Genomic DNA, 24,364 nt, shown 5'->3' with positions numbered 1-24,364 from the left:
AACTTCATCAATGAATTTGCACAACGATCGAAGATGAATCGTCAGACATCTGCCCCAACGAATCCGATCTTCGTAAAAGCCGTTTCTGACACGTTCACATCTATTTGGTTGGACCACTTCCGACGTCAAATGGAAAACGATACTTACAAACGACGACCGAGCGGTTTAGGAGATTGCCGGAACCAGTTCCTTTGGCAGACATTCTACAGAAAACGTTGCCAAAGGATTTTGCGAATCTAGTTGGATATCTCGGTTTGTCGTTCCAGAAATAATTACGACGGATCAAGGACGACCATTTGAAATCGTTTTGTTCATGGAATTGATGCGACTTCTTAAGGCCCTTCGTATTCGTACTACGAATAACGAATAACGTACCATTCCGAATCTAATGGCCTTATCGAACGTTAAAACATGGCTAACCTGTGTCGATTCGCAACGATAAACTCCCGTTGGTTCTGCTCGGTTTGAAAACAGCTTTCATTGAAGATATCGATTGTTGCGTCGTCGAGATGACATACGGGCGGCCACTGCAGATGAGGCGTTATTTAATTGCGTCGTACTTTCCTATCGCAGGAGGCTGTTTAAGGGTAATCAGCTATATGACAGCACAAATGAGTCGAGATTAGCGACAATGTGATAAAATTTTGTTTCATCCTTATTAATATTGGACAACATATACTGAGCTTCAGCTTGAGAAAACCCCAACGATGTATCTGTCTTCCAGAATTCCGGTAATTTAATCGTCTTCGTCTTCGGAAACGTTTTCGATATACATGTTCGTTCACAAATTTTCGGATTAGGAGAACTTACAACAATCTGCAGACCACGTCGGGGTCATCTCTGTTGGAGAGATAGAAAGACATGTTAATCGTTCTGAGAGTAAACTAAGTCTGGTTGCATTTATTCGACATTAAATATAACCCCAGTTGCTTTAACCGATGGCTACTCGATTAGAATTAAAATATTGTTAAAAGCAATCCACCACAGAGTAAAACACCCTTACCTAGGTAGTTTACAAATCAGTCGGTGATGGATGCTTAATATGCCAAATATCGGTATAATAATCTACAAGACATCAAAGCGCTTCTTCCCCTTATTGACCTGCTCAGAGTTGCAGGCCAAGAAGGGGATTTGCAATACGTCTCGAAGACATGGCCAGATCACCAAACCGTTTATAGGACACTCGGTCCAGAGCTGCATTCCTTCATCCAAGGCTGCTTCCTATCTCCGACAGGTTTGACTCCACCTGATCCAGCCAACGAGCTCGCTGTGCTCCTCTCCTCCTCGTGCCGAACGGTTCGCTGACGAGCACCTTCCTAGTAGGGCACGAGATCGGCATCCTTATCACGTACCCTTAGCCATCGTATCCTTCCGGTTTTGACAACCGTCAGGATATCTCCAACGCCAAACGACTCAGCTAGCTCGTGGTCCATTCTCCTTCTTCACACGCCTTGCTCGCACACATCGCCAAAGATAGTCCTTAGCATCCATCGTTCGAAAATGACGAGTGCATTGGCATCCTCCGTTAACAGAGTCCAGGACTCGTACCCGTAGAGGACTACCGGACGTATCAGTGTGCGATATATCATACATTTCGTGTGTTGCTGGAGTCTTCTGGATCGCAGCAGTATGTGGAACCCGTAGTATGCACGATTTCCCTGAGCAATGAGCCTTCGAATTTCGTTGCTCATGTTGTGGTCCGAAGTTACGATCGTACCAAGGTAGCAGAACTCCTCTACCACCTCAAGATCGTCACCGTCAACTAATACTCTGCTTCCGAGTCGGGTTTTATCACGGTCAGAGCCTCCGGCAAGCAGGTACTTTGTCTTCGTCGCATTGATCCTCAATCCAATTCTATCGGCCTCGCGTTTCAATAGGGTGTACGCGTCGCACACCGCCGCAGATGTCCGTCCGATGATGTCGATGTCATCCGCGAAGCTGAGAAATTGGAGAGAACGGGTGAAAATTGTGCCCCCGGATGTCGAAGTCCGCGCTTCGCATGACACCTTACAGAGCGATGTTAAACAGCAAACAGGAGAGTCCGTTCCCTTGCTTCAGACCCCGGTGTGATTCGAACGATCCCGGCAGCATGTTCGATACTCTCACCTTGCACTGCACTCCATCCATTGTGGCCTTCAACAGCCGTACCAGCTTCCCTGGGAATCCGTACTGCTGCATGGTGTTCCATAGTTCGGTCTCATCTATGGTGTCGTAGGCCGTTTAGGAGTCAATGAACAGGTGGTGCGTAACCACACTACATTAAGATATTCGATTCTGAGTAACAACGAACGCGGCCTAGACAAAATGTTATCATTCGTTTCAAAATATCTCGTTAAACTTGTTGTTCAACACTGCTGATGAGGCGGCGTTATTAGTAATGATTATAAAATTCTATTAATAATGATTATAAAATTGTACGGTAGAAACCTCAAAGCTGCATGGAGTGAAAGAGTAATGAATATTTTCCTTTATATTACGTAGCCACCAGTTGCGTCACTTAACACATAACTGTTGATTGCAAAATCATTAATTGGTAAGTTTGCATTAGTATGGATTTGCTCCCAATTACTTCACGTACCTACCAATGTTGCTTTAGATTGGACGAAGTGTCTTACGAGAGCAAGAACGCTGTTCTGTGGCAGTGAAGGAAGCTGAAGCAGGTGAACTCTCTTTATTTGCATTTGGTTCATTTGATACGCAAATTTCTTGGATTGTTACCAGATCGTAGTATATTTACGTATTGTAAGGATTCAAGTAAAGGAAATGAATTAATAAAAGGTTTTCTTACAGCTACTGTGCTCTAAAACGCGTGTTGCCGGATACTATTTATTGACGGCATTGACGGTCTTTATCCTGCGTTTGCTCCTGTCACCTATTCTGTGTTGCCAGCTAGTGGTTGACAACCAGGGGTTCTCAGCTACATTGTGTATATGGTTTACAGGTTTCAATGGGGTTTGTTCCAGCTTCCTTGGCTTTCAACAAGGTCACACTAACGTAAAGACCGACAACTGAGAATATATGGTTTACTCTACGGAATTATTATTTCATTTCCTTTAACTACCCTCCATGTATAGAATACAACGTGCAAAAAGTTAGAATAAAAAATATTTTGCAAATTGTATATAAACCTTATGCAGCAAATGTCACTTCGTGAAAGTCAGTTTGCTGGTGACCGACGCTAGCCGGTATGGTTGCAATTTGTGATACTAAAGTTTTGTTTCTAATCCATTAGTTATCTCAAACTTCAGAAATATTACAAAAGATACTTGTGCAACAGTAACCGTTTGAACGCGAACATGTTTTGTGATGTTTTATGTAAAATAGAAGAATTGCAAGCAAAGGAACTGTTTACGATCGAGTGTTATGTGTTTAGAAAATATATGTGTTCAGAAATGTTACGTTGAATACCGTAGCAAAAACAATGACCGAAACCAGTGGCAGAGCTGTGGATGTATTTGGTTACATTTTCGAATGAAATGTAAGTATCGATCAAACATCCTGTTTGTTTACTTGCATATTAATCATTCGTATCGTTTGATAGTGGAGTTTAAACTTTGTTATAGTGAAAAGTAATGTAGTACTTCTATGGCGCTGTCCTGAGTCTGTAGTCCAACGCATAACAAATCATAGCCTTAAACCAAGTATATATCGTGAAACCTTTCGTTGCAGTTGGTATCGCGCATCCGCTGTAATTTAAGACCATTGATTTGCAACGACACTCATGCCCACGAAACCGATTAGCCACAGCTTCATCCTCATTGTGACACGAGCCAAAAACAAACAAACAAAAAACTCTTCCATACGTTCACCTAGTGAAATGCTGCTGTGTTTGATATTGTAGCAGAAAGACTATTGCAGTCCTTGATGGTAGCCGTATTAGGATGATTCGAATCCATTACTCCTGCTCAGTTGTTAGTTCTTCATACTGAATCGTTCATCCATTTGATTAGGTACAAGGAACCGCGTCTAGTCGGTGTTCGTTATTTGCATGAGCTGAGGTTGTGCACTTGTTTACAAACGTATTTATATTCTGTTACCAAGAGTAGAACAATTAGATCAAAATGGGGATAATCACCAGTGCAGTTATTATTATAGTAGCTTTACAATGTCTCTCAGAAAAAGTGCAGTTTAATAATATAAACTAAAGAAAACAAGACATGAAGCATGGCATTTCTTTAATGTGGGGTTTAATTTCCAATCTGTTTCCCGCCATTTGCCGGAAAGATCCAATTATTCTCTCTCCGAGTGTCTTTGATGTTTATTGCCTACCTTCTGTTACTCTCAAAGCAATGCCGCATTTCAAGGTTCGATATTACAAAACATCAGATGAAGAACTTGCACATTTCCCTGTTTGTCTGAAAGAGTTTTCCCGGAACAATTATGAGAGCGAAGGAGAAAAGTTTTCCACCGCAGCAGTATCAAAACAAGAGAAAATTGTACAGAGGATAGAATGTTGCAGGGTTGATGAGCTGAAATCGAAATCTAATATGCGATTAAGACGAAAAGAGTTACGAATAGCAAATATGGTTGAATTTAAAAGAATGCAATAGAACAACATCAATCGAGTTTTTTTTTCTTTTTTCATTTTGGTTCAATATCATCCAGAAATTCCTGGCTACTTGATGTTCAACATGATTCCATTAACCCTGCACATCGATGTGCGGTTCAGAGAGCGAGAGAAAAGTAAAGAAAATCCTCAAAATCTAAGCAGGCAGGACTTCAGAGTATTGTGAGGCACATGCAGTAGGTTGATGCCGTTGACTAGCAACTTTAGTCGTCTAGCCCTATCGTCGTGGATTAGTTCGTCCGAAAGGTACCACGCGGCATGGCGTTCAAAAGTATCATTTTTCGTTGCGATTAGTAAAAAAAATTACTGTGTATACATTATTACGCCACATTTGCAGCAAGTCATTGTATTGCTGTTGGCCGGTTTGGGTGAACGGCGCTTGTAAATGGCGAATGGTGTTCCCAGTGAAACTCGGAAGAAAATTAATTTCCCTAATTAAAAGCCGATCGGTTTCCACGGTGTATACACCCGTACCCGCACCCGTGCCTGGAGTAGTCATCGGAACTTGTGAGCTATAAATGTTCGGTGAACAGTTACCGGTCGTATTTTACTTAGCCTCACCATAAGCCAAGAAATGGAAACAAAACAAAGAAGCATGCGTATATTATGTGGGTAGTTTTCCCAATTTTGCGGTTGTTACCTATCGATTCCGGCACAGGTCCTTCAGGATCTACGATCCTGTTTCAGGCTGCTCGAGTTACGTTGATTAATTACCCATAAGGTTATCCCTGCTAGTAGTGATTGCGACTTTTTTTTTCGTTTATTTATCGTGTTTTGTGAGCAAATCGATCATCTGTGTCGTGCGAACATAGTTTGTTGAATTTATTCACAAGTTTACTACTACTTTTTCTACAATAGTGGTGTGTTAGTATTTGGCCGCACGGTTCAGTTTATGGTGTATAAAAAGTATGTTAGTGTATGCAACGTGATTGTTTACGGTAGTTTGTAAGCTAGTATGGCCTCGGAAAAATCGTCAGTATGGAGTATATAAAGGTGAGTAATGATTTGTTTTTATTTCATTTATTTATTTCTTCTTCATGGAGCAATACAACCTCAAGGAAGGTCGTGGTCTGCCATTTCTTGCTTTCTTGACATTATTTACCCGTAGCAGGATAGTAAAGACTGGTACCCCTACCAAATACACTACATGTCCGCCCACATTTATATATTATTGTTATTAAATGTGTCATTAATGTACATTACTTGAAACTTTATTTAAAGATCAAATGAATTAAGAAAATTAAAGTATTTTTTTAATGAATATGCTTTAAGTGTTCCATATTTTTAATAAATGAAACGTTCGCTAGTTTTAAACTTCCCAAGCGTAACGTAGTTTCTAATGTATTATTTTAAATCAAATGATTTTTTTTTACAATAATGATAATAATTTGGTATATTGGGGAGGTTTCATTCTTTCATGTTTTCACATTCGGTCAAATCGCACATCGTAGGTTTTTGCTCATATCTCCTCTACCACTTCATCCATAGTGGTTATATGGGATGAAAAAAGTTTAGTAAACTATTACAAGGAATACATTTCAAACTAAAAAGGGTTACAACCACGAAGAGAGTGAATTACGTCATGAAAACATAAATGCCTAGCAGGACTTTGACTTTAAAAAACACGTTTATTCTTAAAATTTTTTTGGTGCTCAGAAATTCATTTCTATGAAGGGTTTCATTTACCACTTCGTTTCAAATGTCGTCAGCATGTTTTTACTTTCCCTTTCAATGAAACCCGTCAAAATACTTTCCAGCAAATCATTTTCAATCGATTGGTATATAGTCATACTCATCTACGAGCAAGCAGCTCATTAAAATAACATAAAAATCACTCTTGCTGTTGAACTAATCGACGTTGTTTAAAGACGCTCTGGTTGAAGCCTATCCGCTTCCCAATGAGTCGCCGACAAGGGGTATACGCAGAGCTTATGCCAAAGTTCAAAGATCGCTTTCGGCAGCAGAATGCAAAAAAAAGTAAAATAAATAAATAAATAAAACTCCCTTACATTAGCACAGGCAGGTTAGAAGTTTTTCACAAGTGGCACCCCAGTGCCAGGTATTGAACGGAGATGCCATGGAAATGGGAATTCTGGTGAATTTGTAACACCAAAGCCGTCTTTCGCGTGTGTCGTAACGTTGATGGACGGTATCCTTCGCCGGTGCGAGACTGCCAGTCTGTAACGAAGGGAAACCTAAATCCGTGCGCGAACGCGTCTCGGTTATCGAAGTTTGACAGTAAGTCGCTGTTGCTGTCGGTAACAGGGAAGCTTGCTATAATTAGTGTAAATTTTGTAACAGCATATACTATCCGTCCAACGACCGAAAGAATTACTTGCTAACGATTACCTACTGCCCAGCACAGCATAAAATGGAAAATACACAGAATTCAGAATTCAATTTATGACTATGAGTAATTTAAGTTGTAATATTTTTAAGTATTAAATGTATTTGTACTTGTATTTGTAAAAAAGAAACATTATATTATAGAATATAAGACATATGGCCTGGCCGTTCTAAGGTAAATTTGAAAAAATGGAATGGAGCCTAATATTTACTATTGATCGATTTCACTTGCCTTGCTTTCAAAAGTTGTTGTTTAAAATTATATTACCAAATCAAACGCAGCCAAAATGTGTAAAGGCAGGCGGCATCTAAAGTTTTCACACAAGCCGCAGGATAAATATCTTCCAAATCTCCAAACCCCCCACCGTTCCTTTCCTTCCCCATATTGTTCACCCTGTTATCCGTAAAACGATGATCGATTTTTTGACCTTCCTCTCGCCGAATGCAAATCAAATCTTTACCATGTACCCTACCACTGATACATGTGAACTACCCCAAAAATAAAAAAAGAGAGCGCTAAAGAAACGTGTAGGGTCGTAAGTGAAAAGTGAGAAAAATCGTCGCAACGCGACAACATTCCTCACTAGCTTTCCATTTCGGATTCCGTTTTTTTTCTTCTTTCTTTCATTCACTGCTCCTGGATGTGATTCCCATTTTGCATACCGCTCGGAGCTTTGCGATGGCATTATTTTGTTTTATGTAAATGTCTTGCACACGACGCTAACAGAACGGGTCAGGCCTCCAGCGTGGGGGCCGATTTGTTGCTCCAATTCTCCAACGTTAGGATATTTTTGATTAATTATTCACTTCACCGAAAAGAAGAAAAATGTGTAAGCAGTTTGTTTTTTCATGCCTGGTTTACAGTTGTTGTTTCGTCGGGAAATCGGCTAACCCCACAGTGGGCGAAGAATTTTGGGCTAACGCCGAGAGAGGGTTTCGTAGAGTGGCAAAGATATTCCAATAAACACCCCACGAGCGGAACACGAAGAATGTGTCACCGGAAAATGTGGCATCGTGGCTCAGTGGAGAGTCGCGTTGTTACCGAAATCGTCGTTGACAGCTCGGTGCGGCTTGATTTTAATTTAAGTGACTTTTATTGCCGCTCTTTGCCGCTCATCCTTCATGCACCACCCATTTTGCGTATCCGCCTCGCATCCCTTCGACCCAGTAAGAAAGGACAATAATTCATCGTTCTTCTTCTACGAGCGATGTGGGTTACTAGAAATTGCATCAATCTGTTGTACAGCGATGGCCACAGCTGGATCGAAATCAAGGGCCTCTGATGCCGCTGCTTGCTATCAGTCCCGTGTTTCTACGTATTTTGTACGTGTGCCAAAATGTTGATGGCCCCGTCAGTGCCAGCAATGAAGCGAATGAATTAGCGAACGACATCAGAACCGGTGTTAGGCGTGCTGCTGGCAATTCATAATTTATTCACTTAGCTGTACCACTTTTAGTGCGATGAGGGCCGCATGCATTTAGATGTGTTGTTTGCCATAAGCTTTTTGTTTTTGTTTTAGCGATTACTAATAGAAAAGTCTGTTCCAGTGCAATTATGCAAAATAAAAAAGTATTTCGGGTTGGATTATTTTTCTTTGGAAAAGAAAAAGAGTTGATGAAAATCTGCACAACATTGGTGAAACTTTAATTGTAAAAGGAATTATATCTGCTCTCTTCAAACCCCCCTCAGCTGTCCTATTTACACATTCATAAATGTTGAAACAAAGAAAATTGTGTGTGTGTGTTGTTTTTTTTTTAAGTTTTATGTTGCGATCAGACTCTGAAACTGGGCACTTTAAATGCATTCAATTGATTAAAAAGCACGACGCGATGCATAAACTAGTTGGATAACTTCCAAACAGTGTAGCTTTTTCATGTTTATTTTCATCTGGTTGCTCCACTTTACTTGCTAAAGTATTCTCAAAATGTGAACAGCATATTTTAGTGGTTGTGGCATAAAGAATACAAATATTCTGCTTTTCGTTTGCAATGGTTTAATTGATCGATCGTATAAGTAGTGTGTGTGTATGTGTGTTGTTCACATGGTGATTCTGTTTTATTTGGAATTCACCGCTCCGGCATGCATAATTGGCAATGTACACCCCTTTGGATCTTCCGTTTTTCCCTTCGGACGGGTGGGAGTTTGATGTGAAGATTAAATTCTGCATCTTTTATGAGCCCATTTCTTTGGGAAAGAAGTTCAGTTGAACCATACTCGGTTCGGTGTGCTTCGGGACGATACTTTTATCTGTGTTCCTTCTTTTGGGCTACGGGGAAAACGAAAAACAACTAAAAAAAATACCTTCAGATACTCTACAAGTGCGCTGGTGCCGGAATGTCATTCGGAACGCTAGTTCTAGTAGCAAAAGGTGTTTATTAAACACTTAAGTGCCATCTGGTCTGGTTGCTTCACTGCCACAGCAAAAAAAGGGGCAAACACCACGAGGCAGACAGTTGTGCGAGCGGTTCCGCAAAAGGATTATGTTGACTCGTACTTACTTTGCTGCACACTTAATGGTATTAAGGTGTAACTTTACACCCATTTTCAAATACCATACCCCATTTACTATATGAATTTGCACTTTTTATGCCCGCGCCACTGCTGCGTGGCTGTGTGCAGCGATCAAGTTTGACCTCCAGTTGGGGGTTTTAAACTCAGCATAAACTATTTACCGGTATCGATTTTCCGCATGACTCATTTCCCGGAGTGCTGCACTATCCGGGAGCTGGTTTTCGTTTCCGTCCGAACGTGAGCAAACCAAAAATGTGTCCGGTAAAAGGTTCGGTGGTGAAGGACTGGACTGGAGTGTGAGCTTTCCTTGGCTTTCGTACCATATTAGCGATGGATACAATGGAGCGTTGCCAGTGATACATAAATTATCCTTTAACTGGACCTCGGTTCTCTCGTGACCGAGCTCCAAGCAGAAGGACAAAAATAATACTGCCTGCAAGTCTTTAGCGTGAGCGTACGTTTAGACGCAAAGAGAAAATAGGAATTTTGCGTGTGCTTGTTGAAATTGTTTCTGCTTTCTTCGATGTTATACAGGGAAAGAAGTTTTTTATTTCAATTGATATGTACCCGCTCTGAAAGGTAGAGTTTATTAGATGAATATTATGGGTTGGTTTTTTGATATATAATAAGTACATAATAACAGTAATGAAAAAAAATGTTAATAACTTTGAGTCTGCAATGAATAATTTTCGATTTACTTCACCGAAGGTTGTGATTCGAATCGGATATAGAATTGAATTAAATTAGCGACAGTGTTTTTGATATTACAATTCAGATGCCACACTCCGACTGTTATCTATACCTTAGATTTCTCTCTTATCCTCTCCATCCTGATCATTGAGCTTCTGTAACTTTACTTCCAAAAAATTTCACGTCTTGTCTTAGTGTTAGTTTTATAATTTTATATTATGTTTAAGTTACTTTAAGTATTCTATGTGCACTCGTACGGCAGACATACAGTAATCAATAAATGAAATGAAATGAAAATACTGCTCCATCGGAAATTTTTAGTAAAATGAATGGCGTAGTATACTTTTACTACCAGTTACTTTCCTTGTTTCACTGTACTAGTGATAAAAGTATTAATTATATTTTGCGACTTTGTATTGGTAAATTTGTTAAAATACTTTGTTGTCGAAAAGTGGAACGTCTACTTTTTAAATCCACACGTGCCGAATTATTTAGAACTGATAAATGAAGTTGAAACTAACTGATTTTTTTTAAAGGTCACTAATTGAATTGTTGAAATTGTTTTTTTTTGTAAAGTTAAAAAACTGGTGTTTCTTCTTCTCTTTCTTCTTCAACATAAACAAAAAATACAAGAAATTACTAGACCAGCAATAGACGGAGAAGTGAAACTGACTTAAAATTTCACAAAATCACCAAAGAAAAGCATACAGTGCAGCTCCCATTATACGTGCTCATCGGGACTCAGTCCTTGCCGGATAAGCGAATATCACGGATAATAGGCACAACTCTTTTATTGATAAATATTAGTGTTTAGTGTGTAATGGGTATACTTTTTTTTATAAAGCTAGATGTTAATTTTCTTATTTACAATTTGCTAATCAAATCTATTTTTTTCAAATTTGAGCAAATTATATAATTTCCTATTGAAGCTTTTATTTCTTGCCATCATCGGTTTTGCATTTCATATGTCAATTCTCCTTCGGAACTGTCATTTCCGAGCTGCACGGGTAATGGGACAGCCGGATAAAAGGTACCCGGATAATCGGCGCTCCACTGTACTTCTAATTTAATAATATGCTAGGAAAGTTGTTTTGAGCAAAGTGCGTTGTTTAGGATTTTTATGGTAGAATTATTATTTTTCTAACTGTACGAAATTTCTACTGATAATACTGAGCGATATCTGGATATTCTCTCTATTATTGCTTTAACGACATTTAGAGGTCATGCTGGCCATTTCTGGCTTACTAGACTTTTACCACGCAGCCGATTAGTCCTTTCTATGGAGGGACAGTCCGGATGGTATTTGATACCCAGTCCTGCCGTGTGGAACCGGCGCCGTTTATCACGTACATCACTGGGCCGCCCAAAATCTGGATAGTGTTTCGAATGAATTAAAAGGCTATTGACGAAATCTGCGCAAATTATTCCAGAGCTCGACGCTATTTGCAATAACTACAGAAATAGTCAGAAGACGTCTCGATACGTGCTATCACAGATGATTTTGTTACCGTACCGATAGGATTTTAAGCTTCAGGCAAATTGTTTTAGATATTTATTTCTTGTAAAATGATATCAAGATGTTTTCGCAATGGACTGGATATATTTTTTCATAATGCAGCCTTCGATAGGTGTCAGATATTGTAGAACAATACAGGGTTTTTCTATTCAGTTTAGACTAGCCGCACACTTTTTCCTGCTATGCGCACTTGATTTTTGACGCGGGTAGGCAAACAAACATGCTGCTAGCTAAAAATCAAGTGCGCCGAGTAGGAAAAAGTGTGTGGCTAGTCTAAACTGAATAGAAAAACCCTGTAATATTTTTCAACAAAGTTATGCAAGGTCGTTATAGCAGTTCTGTACCAAAATCCTGCTTAATCAGTAGAAAAATTGATTTGCATAGAATATTTTTTGTTAACCGTAACTTCAAGTCATTGGCAAGCTGCTGGGATATGTGATATTTCAATAGACCTACACCTGTAAAATTTAAAACCATTTTGATGAATACAAAATACCTTTTGCTACTATTTGGGTTCGGGTATATTTTAATAAAAAAAATCGTTAATAATTTGTTAGATTTGATTTTTTCCAAATTAAAGAACATGCCAGAAAATTAATTACCTATTAAAACTCAGAGATGGATATATGTAGAAGAAATAATATAAATTTTAGTACCTATTTCACATAAAAATCAATTATCCGCATGGTAGTAGAATTTAAAAAATGAGTCATCGTGTATGACACATACGAAGGAGTGGAGTGGATCATTTACATCAATTGGCGTGTATTTTTTTTTTGTTTTTCTATTTTCTAACATAAACACTTGTTCTCCTTAAAGGGTCCCAATGAATCATCCCAATCAACATCAATATTACATTGTTGACTGTTTGCCAAACAAATCGTTGATGCGTCCTTTAATTCAACCCACCGCCCTATGCAATATGGATCATTACGAAGAACAAAGACTTACACACAGGGACAGAAGTAACAAAAGTACGATAAGAATCACTCCCCATCAGTAAACCATAGTCATTCCGCATTACTCTCCGTAGTGCTTTTGAAGCAGTGGAGAAAAACGAAAACGAAACATCAGCTATAAAAATCGTTTGCTTATTGTAAAGCAACACCCGTGTAACTACGCTTATCATTTTTGCAGGTTCGTTAAGCAAAACAAAACGAAGATTTACTTTTCATGACTTTTTTCGGGGATAGCAAATGGTACTCGTTTGAGCGCACTGGTGAAGCTCAACCCCCTTCACGCTTTTTACTGTTAACTGTGCGAACCCAGCAGCAGAACGTCATCGTTGTGCGAATAATGAAGGCTCGTTTCCGGGAAAAAATCCCTCGGCACGATTTTCCGATCGAAAGTCAAGGATGTTCGTGTGCAGCTTTATGTTGTGCTGTTATGCTCCCCATGCTACCCCATAGCATCAGGACACGGGCAAGAAATGATGAGTATCAATTGATGTGCCTTCGTGGATGGTATTTGGCGGATTCGTGCGTAAATCCATTTCAGTTCCAAGGTTGATGGTGTGTAGCGTGACTGCCGGTGTTATTGCTTGACGGTTGAACGTTGTTTTTATTCGTTTGGAGCTTGGATTCCGGTTTTGGCGCACAGCAAAAATGTTACCCTTGGTGGCCACGAGTTCTGGTACCAGCGAAAGATGGAATAAAAATGAATAAACCATACGAAAACATTATTCAATGTTGCTTTTCACTAAAGGAAGCTTAAAAATTTCACCGGGCTATCAAAGAAGGATCTTAAAGGATATATCATCGCTAGGGAAACCTGCCGTGCGTACCGGGTCCATACCATGATCCATTTAAATCGCGAAAACCCTGCACCAGCTTTCACAAACCAAGCTAACCGGCATGGGGAAATGGTTTTACCTTTTATTTGCATTTACCGCTTTACCGGTGGCGGGATCAGAAGAGGTTCCCTCCTTTGCTGGGTCGTCTTCAAATCGCCACATTACCTAAGTTGCAACGTGCCTCGATCAGTAACAGAAGGCTTGCAGCGAATAAATGTTGGTCGCAAATTTCTGTACCACCGCCGCGACCTTCACATTGTGTTACCATTCCCTGCAATGCGGGTGTTGCGGACACCAGCGCTTGGAAGGAAGCTTTATTTACCGTCAAACAGTCCACTTTACCACCGTACTTGGTTATATATTTGCAGTGCACCCACGCAGCTCGATTAGAGGGAAATGGTGTGAAATGGAATGGACGATACGCGTGGATTCGGTTCGATTAGGATGTATGGATTGGTGCGATGGTGTTGGTTGTCAACTAAAGAAGCAGAAGCTGAGTAATATTGCAAAACCATAATTAACGAGTTTTAATGAAGACGCACCGCGGTTGTGGGCGCGACCACTTTGAAGAAGGCTGATTATGGTGTGACCTCGACCGCTCGAAATAAGTTCAAATGATAGGGCATGGATATGAGACTAGGGAGTGCTGTGTATATTCGTTTTTAATTGAAATTGTTCTGACGTCATGGCAAGGTAAATATTTATTAGAATAAACACAATTGAAGTTGTTTTTTTGCTGAGGACATTTCTCTCATAAAAGCCGAATTGTTATGGCAATGTTTATATGTAGAAAGTTTGATTTATGTTTTGCATAAAATGGAATGTTATAGTTCTTATTCTTGGATTTACGAACAACTAGATCTCATAAGGAGCCATATAATGTTAGTTTTAATGTTAGCTTTTGAGACTATCTGGAATTCTGGAATGTTTGATTATAATTTTAGTCCAAAATTATCATAATCTGAGCGGATCGAAATTTTGTGCTGCTTAAATAGTAAAAAAATCCTTGTAAATATTAGCAATATGTTATCTAACAATATTTGTTTAATATTTTTGAAACAGTATTTTGCTGAAATTATTTTGATCAAAACTTGCAACTTAGAAGTTTTCTGAAACATATCAACTCCAACAACGGATTGTCGGTATTTTCTCTGAACCATAGTACTTGGTAGTACATAGTATTTCACTCAAAGCGGCCCGCCATCTAAAAAGTTTGGAGGCCCCTGGTCTAAACAACTGTTGTTGAATTTGAACCATTGACTTATGAGATTAGTCGAAAAATTAGTCTACAATTGGTTGAAATCGTATAAGACAATAAGATAATGCGAATTTGGGATCTTTCTTAATTTGATGCGGTTGACTGTCTTTTACCTGTTGCTGTGTTTCATAACATACATACTAGAGATGTGCACACTGAGTAAGAGTGAGTGAGTGAGTTTAATCTTGCATAGGGGTTAATGGTTTCAACACAGCATAAGGAGTTTTTATGACTCTTTTACTTACTCCATTACGTTTTTACTCACTCACTCTCTCTGCCGACTAATGACTCACTCACTCATAGTAGAGTGATTTAAATCCAAAAAGAGTAACAAAACACTTACTCGCTCTTATTGCGTGAGTTGAAACGCAAAAGAGTGAATCGACACAGAGAGTGAGTAAAAACCCCGAGGAGTGAGTCATTAGTCGGCAGAGAGAGTGAGTGAGTAAAAACGCCAAGAAGAATAATTAAAGGATTAGTTTTGAGTAATATTTTTATGACTCGCAAAAGAGTGAGTAAAAGATTCAAATCCTGATAACCACTCTTTCACTCTGTTTCAACTCTCTGAAAAGAGTGAGTATTCTCATCTCTAATACATACTGATAACTTTTACATAATTTTTAGTTGATGGCATTGATAGCTACATACAATAAAACATGTGGAAACTTCTCAATGTTGGGTTCAAAATAAGTTTTTTTCGAATGAAAACAAATTGTGTTTTTATTAAAAAACGTGGTTTTGATTTAAACGGACTGGCCGATTTGTTTGATTTTTTAAAGTTATTGTAGATATTGTTTTTTTTACTAAAATTATTAATTATTATTAATTAATATTATTAATTTTTATAATATTAATAATGTAATATGCAATATACGAAGAAAGTTTAAAAACTAAGTTAAATTTTAGTTAAATTTCACACTATGACTCTTTAAATACATTCCATGTATAATGTTATGATTTTTGGCTCCTTTCACGAAGAAGCTTGAGAACCACTGTCTTTGACCGTTCTGTTGAGAATGAATCAAACCAATCAGGAAGAATAATTTTGCAAATCTTTATTTTAATTTAATTTCGTTTTAAATATTACAAAATAACAATACAGTTTGATGTAAGCAACAGACATTTGCACACTCGTTTACAAACATTTTCATTTCATAGCTTAAATATAGTTTTCCCCTTTAGTAGCAGCCGATTTGGTATGAGAAGCAATATCAAATGCTCTTTTACTTTGAGCCCATAGTAACACGATTAGAGTCGTTGCTGTTCCGTCGAGCTCGCGTACGATTCTACATCATTTGTCGGTGACTTTTCGCTGAGCGAGTTCGCGCCTAGAAAAGTCGATGGGGTAGGAAGGTTTTCCTGTCGATGCTGATTGCTGTTTGCGTTCGATCTATGCTTGCCGTGTAGGCTTTCGAAAAGAATCTTCTGTAGAGCAATAAATGGTGACTCAAGCATCAGGCAAAGCAACCAGCCTAAAACGTACGCCATTACCTGCGTTGACCAACTGGAGGAATTCTGTGCCAAAAAAGGGAATGAAACCAGCATGAAATATGCACCTCGAAAGGTGGGTAAAACTTCGTAACACCTTTACGAGTGGTGTGTTACGTTCACGTGCGGGTGGATAGTAATTGTTTCTCGGAAGGGACGGTTGATGTTGCCAGTAGAATTACTTACCATCTCAAATACGCCCAGATTCGCCAACCGTCTGGTGCCGAAGGATGTCGCGCGAGTGATGAAAAAGTGGCACAGATACGCACAGTACGTAAGGCGTCCGAGAATGCCAAAGAAGTGTATGTTGAGCATTCGCAGGATGGGTTTGCTAACGCGAAAGATGAACCCAATGGAGAGCAGAAACATGAGGGCGGTGTAGAGTATGCGCCCGAGTGGGAAGACAATCGCCATCCACACGGACGGTGTCTCGAACAGGTTGCTGTAGATGAAGTACCCGGCTGCGAATGTTCCGGGCATCGCTACCATACCGAGCAGCCACAGTAATGAAAACATCTGTCGAAGGAAAAAGACCGGCAAGCAATGGTGACACAATGATAGTAACCATACATGCGCGCACAACGCTTTTCAAATCGCTATGAATGTAAGCCGTGGACACGTTTGTCTTTGTTGGCGTACCTTTGGTGGTTTGAAGTTCTTTCGCTGCAGGTAAAGCATGTAGAAAGAGCCCATAATGGCGGCTGTGTAATTGAGCAAGTACATGTGCGTCGGCAGGTACGTTCCGTGGTACATGTCCCAGTACCAGTAGAAGAATCTGAGCGGTCTGCAAAACGTGAGCAAAGCGGATATGGTTACTTAAGTGTTTTATACTTCCCCGGGATAAATGCGGGGCGGCTCAAGGAGCTTAATCAGATAGGATAACAACACCTGTTTTCTAAAGACGAAATCTCCTTCTATTGATACGTCCAAATCGTTTATGTTTTATTTCATGTTAAAGTAACGTGAATATTCTGTTATGTTAAAACATTTGCACAAGTGTTTTTACGCAATTATTGCCCCATTGGATGGTTTTTTTTGGTGGGATGAATATAATTAAAAGGAACCGTTTAATTTAAAACTTACTCTGGTGGTAACACCGTCACGGCTTCGTACTCGTTCACGTAAACAACGATGGCAGCAATCATTGTGCAGACCAGCAGCAGGAAGGATAGTATATACGTCCTGTACTTAGGGTAGCGCAGGACCACGGCACACACCACCAAACCGTATACGAACATGTGAAAATCTGCTGCCAAGTACCAGCTGTGTTGCATGCACTGTACGAAACATGAGCATAATGTTGAATTTCGTTAACAATACGATTGCAAAGATTGAGCTACTTCAGTTTGCGAAACGTGATCTAATCAACTTTTCTTCCTTTAATTCGGACACGTGGTGGTTTTGTGACTGCCTTATGAGACGTTATGGTTTTTTATGATAATAATTGTAAAGTTACTTGCTGAAATATGCTGAAACTTCGTCACCACAAACTTGTCATCGCTGCTCATTTTTTGCAGAAATGATTCAAACGCTATCTTAATTCCATTTTAGAAACAATCAATTTTCAACGTTGATGAAAATATCTTCGACTAAAATGTCAATATTTTAGCGTTGTTAAGGTATTAGAATATTAACATTGTGAAAGGAAATGATTGGTAGAAAAAAGGCACGAGGTTAATAATAATAATAATATAATAAAAATATGCACATAATTTGTCCATCCACCTGATAAAATGGTGAACTTTTGAAAATTTTCATGCCTAACTATTCGCGTTTTAATGACTTTAGTACGTCTTTAATAGATGATTTAATTTATATTCTTCCCTTGGATTTTTTTAACATCAGCTTTCTGTAAAAATACTAAATTTTTCTATGTGTGGCTTTTCCATGTGTTGCGTTAAAAGCTTTCAGATGTTACAAAAGTCTTTCCCGAGCACCATCGTACTGATGCGTGACTGACTACACAGCTACGAATAAATAAACGTCAAGGAAACTATAAAAACGGCAAATTTGATTGCGGTTGTAGTGAAAGAAAAAGTTGAGATAATTTTTCAAACTTTGGAGCCGATAGGTTTAGTACCTTTAGTAATTGCAGAGGTAAAGAAATATCGATGCGACCTACGTCTACATAAACCGGCTCATTAGACAATTTGATTATTTGACTTAAAATTATTTTTTTTAAACGTTAATTTTAACAAGACACGGTCGACTAGTCCTGAATTCGTATTTATAAAACAATATTTTCCTAATAAGTGTAATATTTTAAAAATAACTTACCGGTTCGTCTGTCGCGTAATAGTTGTTAATGTACAATAGATTGACCCACCAGTGTTTGCGGCAGTAAGTTCGTCCCGTTTCGAATCCTTTCCGCCAGAGTGGTCCATCGAGATAACGTACGAGCCACGTCGCTTCCAGAAACATTATGAATGCATACACGGGAGTGAGCCTGATTAATGAAACATGAAACAGTAGAAGAGAGCAATAGTAAAGAAAAATCATTTGAGTAGCGTGTGCGAAAAATATTTGAAGCAATCTTTTTTTTCGTCCAGAATGTTAGCGTACAGTATGATTATACATAATTGACAAATCGTGCGTACCGAACATAGCGTGCGATAGAAATCACAATGATGTCAAGGAAGCCTATTTTTCGGCCTGTCTGCTCCAGCTTATTTACCAGCGACAGGACCAACATGAGCGCACTTATAACGAAGAACGTGGTAACAACGTGCGTTCCGTTTGCTATAATCATTGAACCGACTTCGCTGTATTTCTGTAATTAAAAACACCAACGCATTTAGGACACCCGTGTAATATGCGTGAAGTTTTCATTCGCGCTTACCCGTTCGATAACCATTGCTGTTCGAGGTTGTGCGTAAAGGACATTGTGGCCTACATTGATCATCGAGAAAATCATAAATCTTACCGCGTGAATATACTGTGTCGAGCGGCCGAGAGAGTCATCGCTACGGGATGTTAGACGATACCAGTTGCGAATGAAGGAAAACGACACCAGCACCATGGCAGCTATCAAATGGATTGACAAAGCATTCATTTTAATAAATAACCGCCTGGAATCTACTCGTTGATTGATCACTTAATTAAGATACCTTTACTTGGAAGCTCTTTTTGGTAGTGCTCTAATCCATGGTCCTGCTTGCAACGATGATCATACCAGCTCGATAAAGTCACCACCAGCAACAGACTAGCCAACACGACCAGGAATGCTATTTCCAAATTGTCTTTAATAAAGAAGATAGTCACACAGTGAAACACGTGCTCCAGGGAAATGGTCAATATAGGCGGTGAAGGTTAACGCATACCGATCGGATATGATTCCCTGTTGCTGTCGCAGTATTCGATTTCGGTATAAGCACGCAAACCATAGTTCTGCTGCAGCTCGTAGTTGATGCACTTAGCGAAAACCTCGGAGTAGTTGCGGCGATACCTATCCACATCTCGAAACGTGCCGTTCTTGATGATGTACTGCAGTGGCGCAAAGAAGCCATTATTATAAAGATGTTTCAAGAAATAGGTCATTATCGGAATATGTACATTTCATTACGTACGAAAGCTTGTTTGGTTTTGAATGATTGCTTTTAAATCACTCAATGAGGATGTAAACCGAAAAGACATTATTTTGCTGTAAAAAAACTATGCTTGTCCTTCTTTTAAATGTCAAACAAAATAGATGAAAATTATTTTAATTAAACTTTGTAAACTCTTCTTTTGTAAGAAATTTTATGAAACAAACACATAAAATAAAAAAATAATTAAGAAAAAGAACACTTAAGAAATTATGAAATTAATATTAACTTTGCCGTGCGTCCAATAGACGTTTTGGAACTGAATGACTCAACATTACATTTGGGTTTTGGAAACAATCTCTTTACCATGTCCATCGTATGCAAGGTATGATTATTCAGTAATGGGTAGTACACATTAATAAGCAAAGTAAAAGGAAGGAAGGAAGGAAGTACACATAAAAAAGGAGTACGACGGAACTCTTTAACGGGCAATAGAATTTATATGCCTATCTATAATGAATTAAACTTGGAGGCAAATGAAAACACCAAATCGAATTAAAAAACTAAACTTAAGAATTCCTTTTCTACTTTCCAAACTACTATTAGCACCATTGTGAGGGGTAATTATATTGTCAACGCAAAAAATTGCTCCAGGCACTAGGTGCACCACGTCCTTTTAAGTACAGTAATCCATAAAACGTGCTTTTTTGCTGGTCACATTGAATTGCACATTAAAAATAACCGCATTGCCCTTGGATGCACAATAAATTGTTTTAAAGCTTTTCAATTGATTCATTTACACATCACAGTTCACTATCACTATTTCGAACGCAGAGCGCATATTTACCGGAAAATCAATCTTAAACTTGGGTACGACCAACGACCTTAGCTCCTGTTCCGTGACGTTCTCTCGCTCGAGCCTGGCCAACAGTTGGAGACAACTGCTGAGACAAAGGCCTCGGTCAAGATGAGCGTGGTTAAGATGCTGCTTCCAGTTGCTTGAGAAGTTAGCAATTACGTTCCAGGCGGGGGAGGATGTGTTTGGTTGCACCACAGCCTTCACCATGCAGTAAACTTCCGGCACGGACGGATCATCACGAAGGCACTCGTCATAGTTGTCGAAATGAAACACCCGCGGCATTAGCCTGTACTGTGACACTGTAAATTGAGAAGGGCCGCAAGAAAAGAGGGCACGCTGTTTTGAGCAAGTTTTTTTCCGAAAAACACCCGAAAGATAGTAACCTCATTTTTGGTTGGAACACCTTAACTGTTACTATCACTTTCGTAGGTGCCAAACTTTACCGGCCAAAGCACTTACTGTTAAATTGCTCTGCACAGTGCACCGTTGCAATGCTGCACAGGACACTGCACACAAACACAATCAGTACTTTCATGATCGAGACCATGATCACGTCTTTTCCGATTAACAGTCGCACCGTGTCTGGTGGTCGATGACTTGCCCGGTAGTCTGTCGACCTGCCGCTACTTCGGTTTGTGGACGATCCTAACTAAATCGCTCCAGTACCGTGTGTGACGTCATAAAGGCTGGATGTCCTATTCCAAGGGCACCACTGCTATATTATAAAGAAACACTGAGTGAAACAACAATAGAGCAGAAGAGATCAGCAACCGACAAAGAGAATGGCTGCTGGATCAGTTTTATCATACCGGAGACGATTCGCGGAGCTGAGCGAGTTGAACCACCAGCCCTGTACTTGGCCACAGTGAAAGGAAAAGCGCAATGATATTGAGTTTTATTGTGCCGTTTCACAATCGTATGTCTCCGCTTTTCTTCCCTCGCATGGCTAAAGCTTACTGTCGCGAGGCCAGGCACGGTCGCAATTGGGTATGAGTTTCTACCAACCTCTTTACAGCTGCTATGGGTGGCCGAAAAAGCGGGAAGTGAGTCATATATGTGAACCTATCGGCAGAAAAATGGTGATCACTGTAAGTTGACGCAAGAATAGAGTAGATGCGCACTACCCCTCACCCCTGCGGCATTCGGAATTTCTTCGCAGTTTTGTGTGTTTAATGCAACGTTTACGAACTCACCAACTGTTTATGTGTTAAGAGGGTACATTTTTGGAGGTCAATTCGATGCTATAAACGGTAATAGCTGAAAAGTGATATCAACAACTAAAAGTTGAACATTGACCTGTTTATCGTTTCATAATTAGTGGACATCGGCAGTAAACGTAGATTTTATTGAAGGCGTCACAGTTGAGAAGTGTTGTACTAGCTATAATATAGTAACCAAGGTGTGATATGGGATCATTCAGCTATTACGTAACGATGCTAGGTGGGAGGGGTAGTTGCTGCCAGCGTTACACGGGAATTTGTTACACGAGAGGAAGGGGGTTCAATTTTGTGTTACGTAACATGTAATAAGATAAATCTAAAATTTTTGTAATGCATGAATTCAAAATGATAACTTTCCTGTTGCGCATAATTTATCAGTTAATTTAAAAGAATTATAAACTAAGGGGGAAACTTATAACATAGCTACACGCCACGATCAAATTTATGTTTTCCTGAGATCAGTTATGTTTTCTTAAGATTATGCTGATGATGTTGTCTAACAAGACATCAAGATCACAATTTTATCACCGAGGATTGGTGCAAGTAACTATCGAGGATCAATATGGACTAAAGAGGTCTCGGAAAGCCATGAGATAAAAATAATTGTAAATGACAACAGAATTCAAGTTATCGCGATCAATGTGCAAAATCAATCTAGCCGTGCTCTTAAAATGTATGCGGCAATATCCTTAATTGTTGTTACTTTTGTTCCAATTGAAGAGATTATTGAAGGTGTGAATTTAATTCATAATATCTTTCTTTAATTTTTGTGATTTAAGGACGAGATCAATTTATAACTTAATGAATATAGTGGGTATGCTTCAAGCGTTACGTTTTGTTACGGTAGCGGGGGTCGGAAATTCGTTATTTTTGCGTTACGTAATAGTTTAATCGTCCCTAACTGGTACCAATCTCTTACACGATACGACCGATTTCTAAACTCATTTAAATCTTTGTGTGATTCTTTCAAATATCAAAACATCTAATTAGAGTGTTTGTAAGATTTTATTTCTAAATTAATATTGGAGCACATACGCTAGCATTATTTTTTTTTATTTAAAACAATTTTGAAATTTCGTTTCTAATACTACACTGTCTCTAAAATGGCATGTGGTCTAAGTTCTAATCGTCATCGTTATCAGTTAAAACCGCTGGCTGAAAATCACATTCGGCTGATAGCTCTTTTCATCAGGATGTTCACAGTAGCTCGTGTCCGTTCCGACATCACCTCCATTGGATGAGTCCTCCGTTTCGTCGGAGGGTCGTGCATGACGTTTGAACAGTTGCCTCTGCAATGCCACGAAGGGTGACTCTAGCACAAGACAGAGCACCCATGCCACCAGATAGGAAAGTAACATTGAAGCCGCCCAGATGGCACCCTGAGAAGATGATGGACAGGTTATTAAAATTTCAAATTGAAAACAAAAATATGAGTCACAAATAAACAAACTAATATTAGGACGACTTACAATATCAATTAGGGCGTAACGGAAGAAACTTCTCGTGTTGAACAGGGACATCTTAATTAGACATAAATGGCATAAGTACGCACTGTACGTAAGTCGTCCGATGATCGTGTGGAACGGTATATCAGCCAGTCGGGTTAATAGTTTTGCGAATCTAAAGGACAGTCCAACGCCGCCGAAAAAGATGATCACACTGTAGAGTAAACGTATGAACGGGAACAGCAAAGCCATCCAGAGTGAAGGGGTCGCAAACTCGAAGTGATAGAAGATGTAGCCCATCGCGAACAGTGCCGGAATCATAAGAAGGCTTCCAAACCAGAAAACCTTTATAAGCTGTACAATGATGAAGAAGAAGAAATAATGAATTGTTTATTCTATTTACATAAAATAATGCAGTATAGCCTGACTGTAAAACAAACAAAAAAATGATATCTGATTGGTCATATATGACGATAAACTTACCCAGTGACAATTAGTTCTCGTTTTAAGCAGATGTCTGTAGTAGAATGCAAAAGCAATCGCCAATGTATAGTTCACCAGATACATGTGCGTTGGAACGTAGAGATCCTTGTACACAGCCCAGTACCAGAAGAAGTATCGAACTTGTCTGAAAAATTCGGAATCATAAGACTTGTGTTTTGTCAACAATCTCTTTTAATCGGACTATTGTCTCTTACTCTGGTGGAAAAACAGGAACGGCATCGTACGCCTTCACATAGATGATGGCGGCAGTTGCGGCATAGCTCAAAACCACCAATGTCCCGAGCAGTAGGTTCCGTACTTTAGGGTAGCGAGCAATCACGGCACACAGCACCAGTCCGTACACAAAGAGATGGAAATCGGCGGCCAGGTACCATGAATGCGCCGTGCACTGTATAGAAACACAACAAAATGTCAATCTTTATCGTTGCGTCTCGGCACGGTTTGGGTAGTTTGTCTTCCGCTTACCGGTTCGTCCGCTTTGTAGTAATTGTTGATGTAGAGCAAATTCGCCCACCAATTCGCGCGACAGTACGTTCGTCCAGTTTCGAAGCCCTTCTGCCACAGAGGTCCATCACCTAACCGAACAACCCAAGTGGCCTCGAAAAGCATCACAAATGCGTACACCGGTGTTAACCTGCGTGTT

The 24,364-nt window shown here is 39.4% G+C and overlaps 2 protein-coding genes and 1 pseudogene across 7 annotated transcripts in view; 1 reads left to right on the top strand and 2 right to left on the bottom strand.

Annotated features, from left to right (window-relative positions):
• The first annotated feature begins 3,136 nt into the window (after nt 1-3,136).
• Nucleotides 3,137-24,364, top strand: part of LOC125768815 (mucin-5AC) — a 107,173-nt gene continuing 85,945 nt past the window's right edge. The window contains exons 1-2 of one of the 4 annotated variants that reach the window (XM_049436972.1): nt 3,137-3,185; nt 5,426-5,560. The gene's annotated coding sequence lies outside the window, so the exon portion shown is untranslated. Of the gene's footprint in view, nt 3,479-4,605; nt 5,561-24,364 lie in introns of all 4 variants that reach the window. The other 3 variants (XM_049436971.1, XM_049436970.1, XM_049436973.1) reach the window with 3 other exon arrangements.
• On the bottom strand, nt 15,722-21,588 carry LOC125768961 (nose resistant to fluoxetine protein 6-like; annotated as a pseudogene).
• The window catches only part of LOC125768836 (nose resistant to fluoxetine protein 6-like), a 37,793-nt gene continuing 35,118 nt past the window's right edge, over nt 21,690-24,364 (bottom strand). For 2 of the 3 annotated variants that reach the window (XM_049437027.1, XM_049437028.1), the window contains exons 6-9: nt 24,187-24,355; nt 23,916-24,109; nt 23,701-23,845; nt 21,690-23,571 (exon numbers count right to left, since the gene is read on the bottom strand). In XM_049437027.1, the coding sequence (XP_049292984.1) occupies nt 22,915-23,571; nt 23,701-23,845; nt 23,916-24,109; nt 24,187-24,355 (1,165 nt within the window). In that variant the 3' untranslated portion in view covers nt 21,690-22,914. The remainder of the gene's footprint in view (nt 23,572-23,700; nt 23,846-23,915; nt 24,110-24,186; nt 24,356-24,364) is intronic. The other variant, XM_049437030.1, reaches the window with a different exon arrangement.

This window comes from Anopheles funestus, chromosome 3RL (genome assembly GCF_943734845.2).
Source record: "Anopheles funestus chromosome 3RL, idAnoFuneDA-416_04, whole genome shotgun sequence".
Classification (NCBI taxonomy): Eukaryota; Metazoa; Arthropoda; class Insecta; order Diptera; family Culicidae; genus Anopheles; species Anopheles funestus.
Note: the sequence above shows the minus strand (reverse complement) of the source record. Positions and strands in the feature narration are given on the sequence as shown.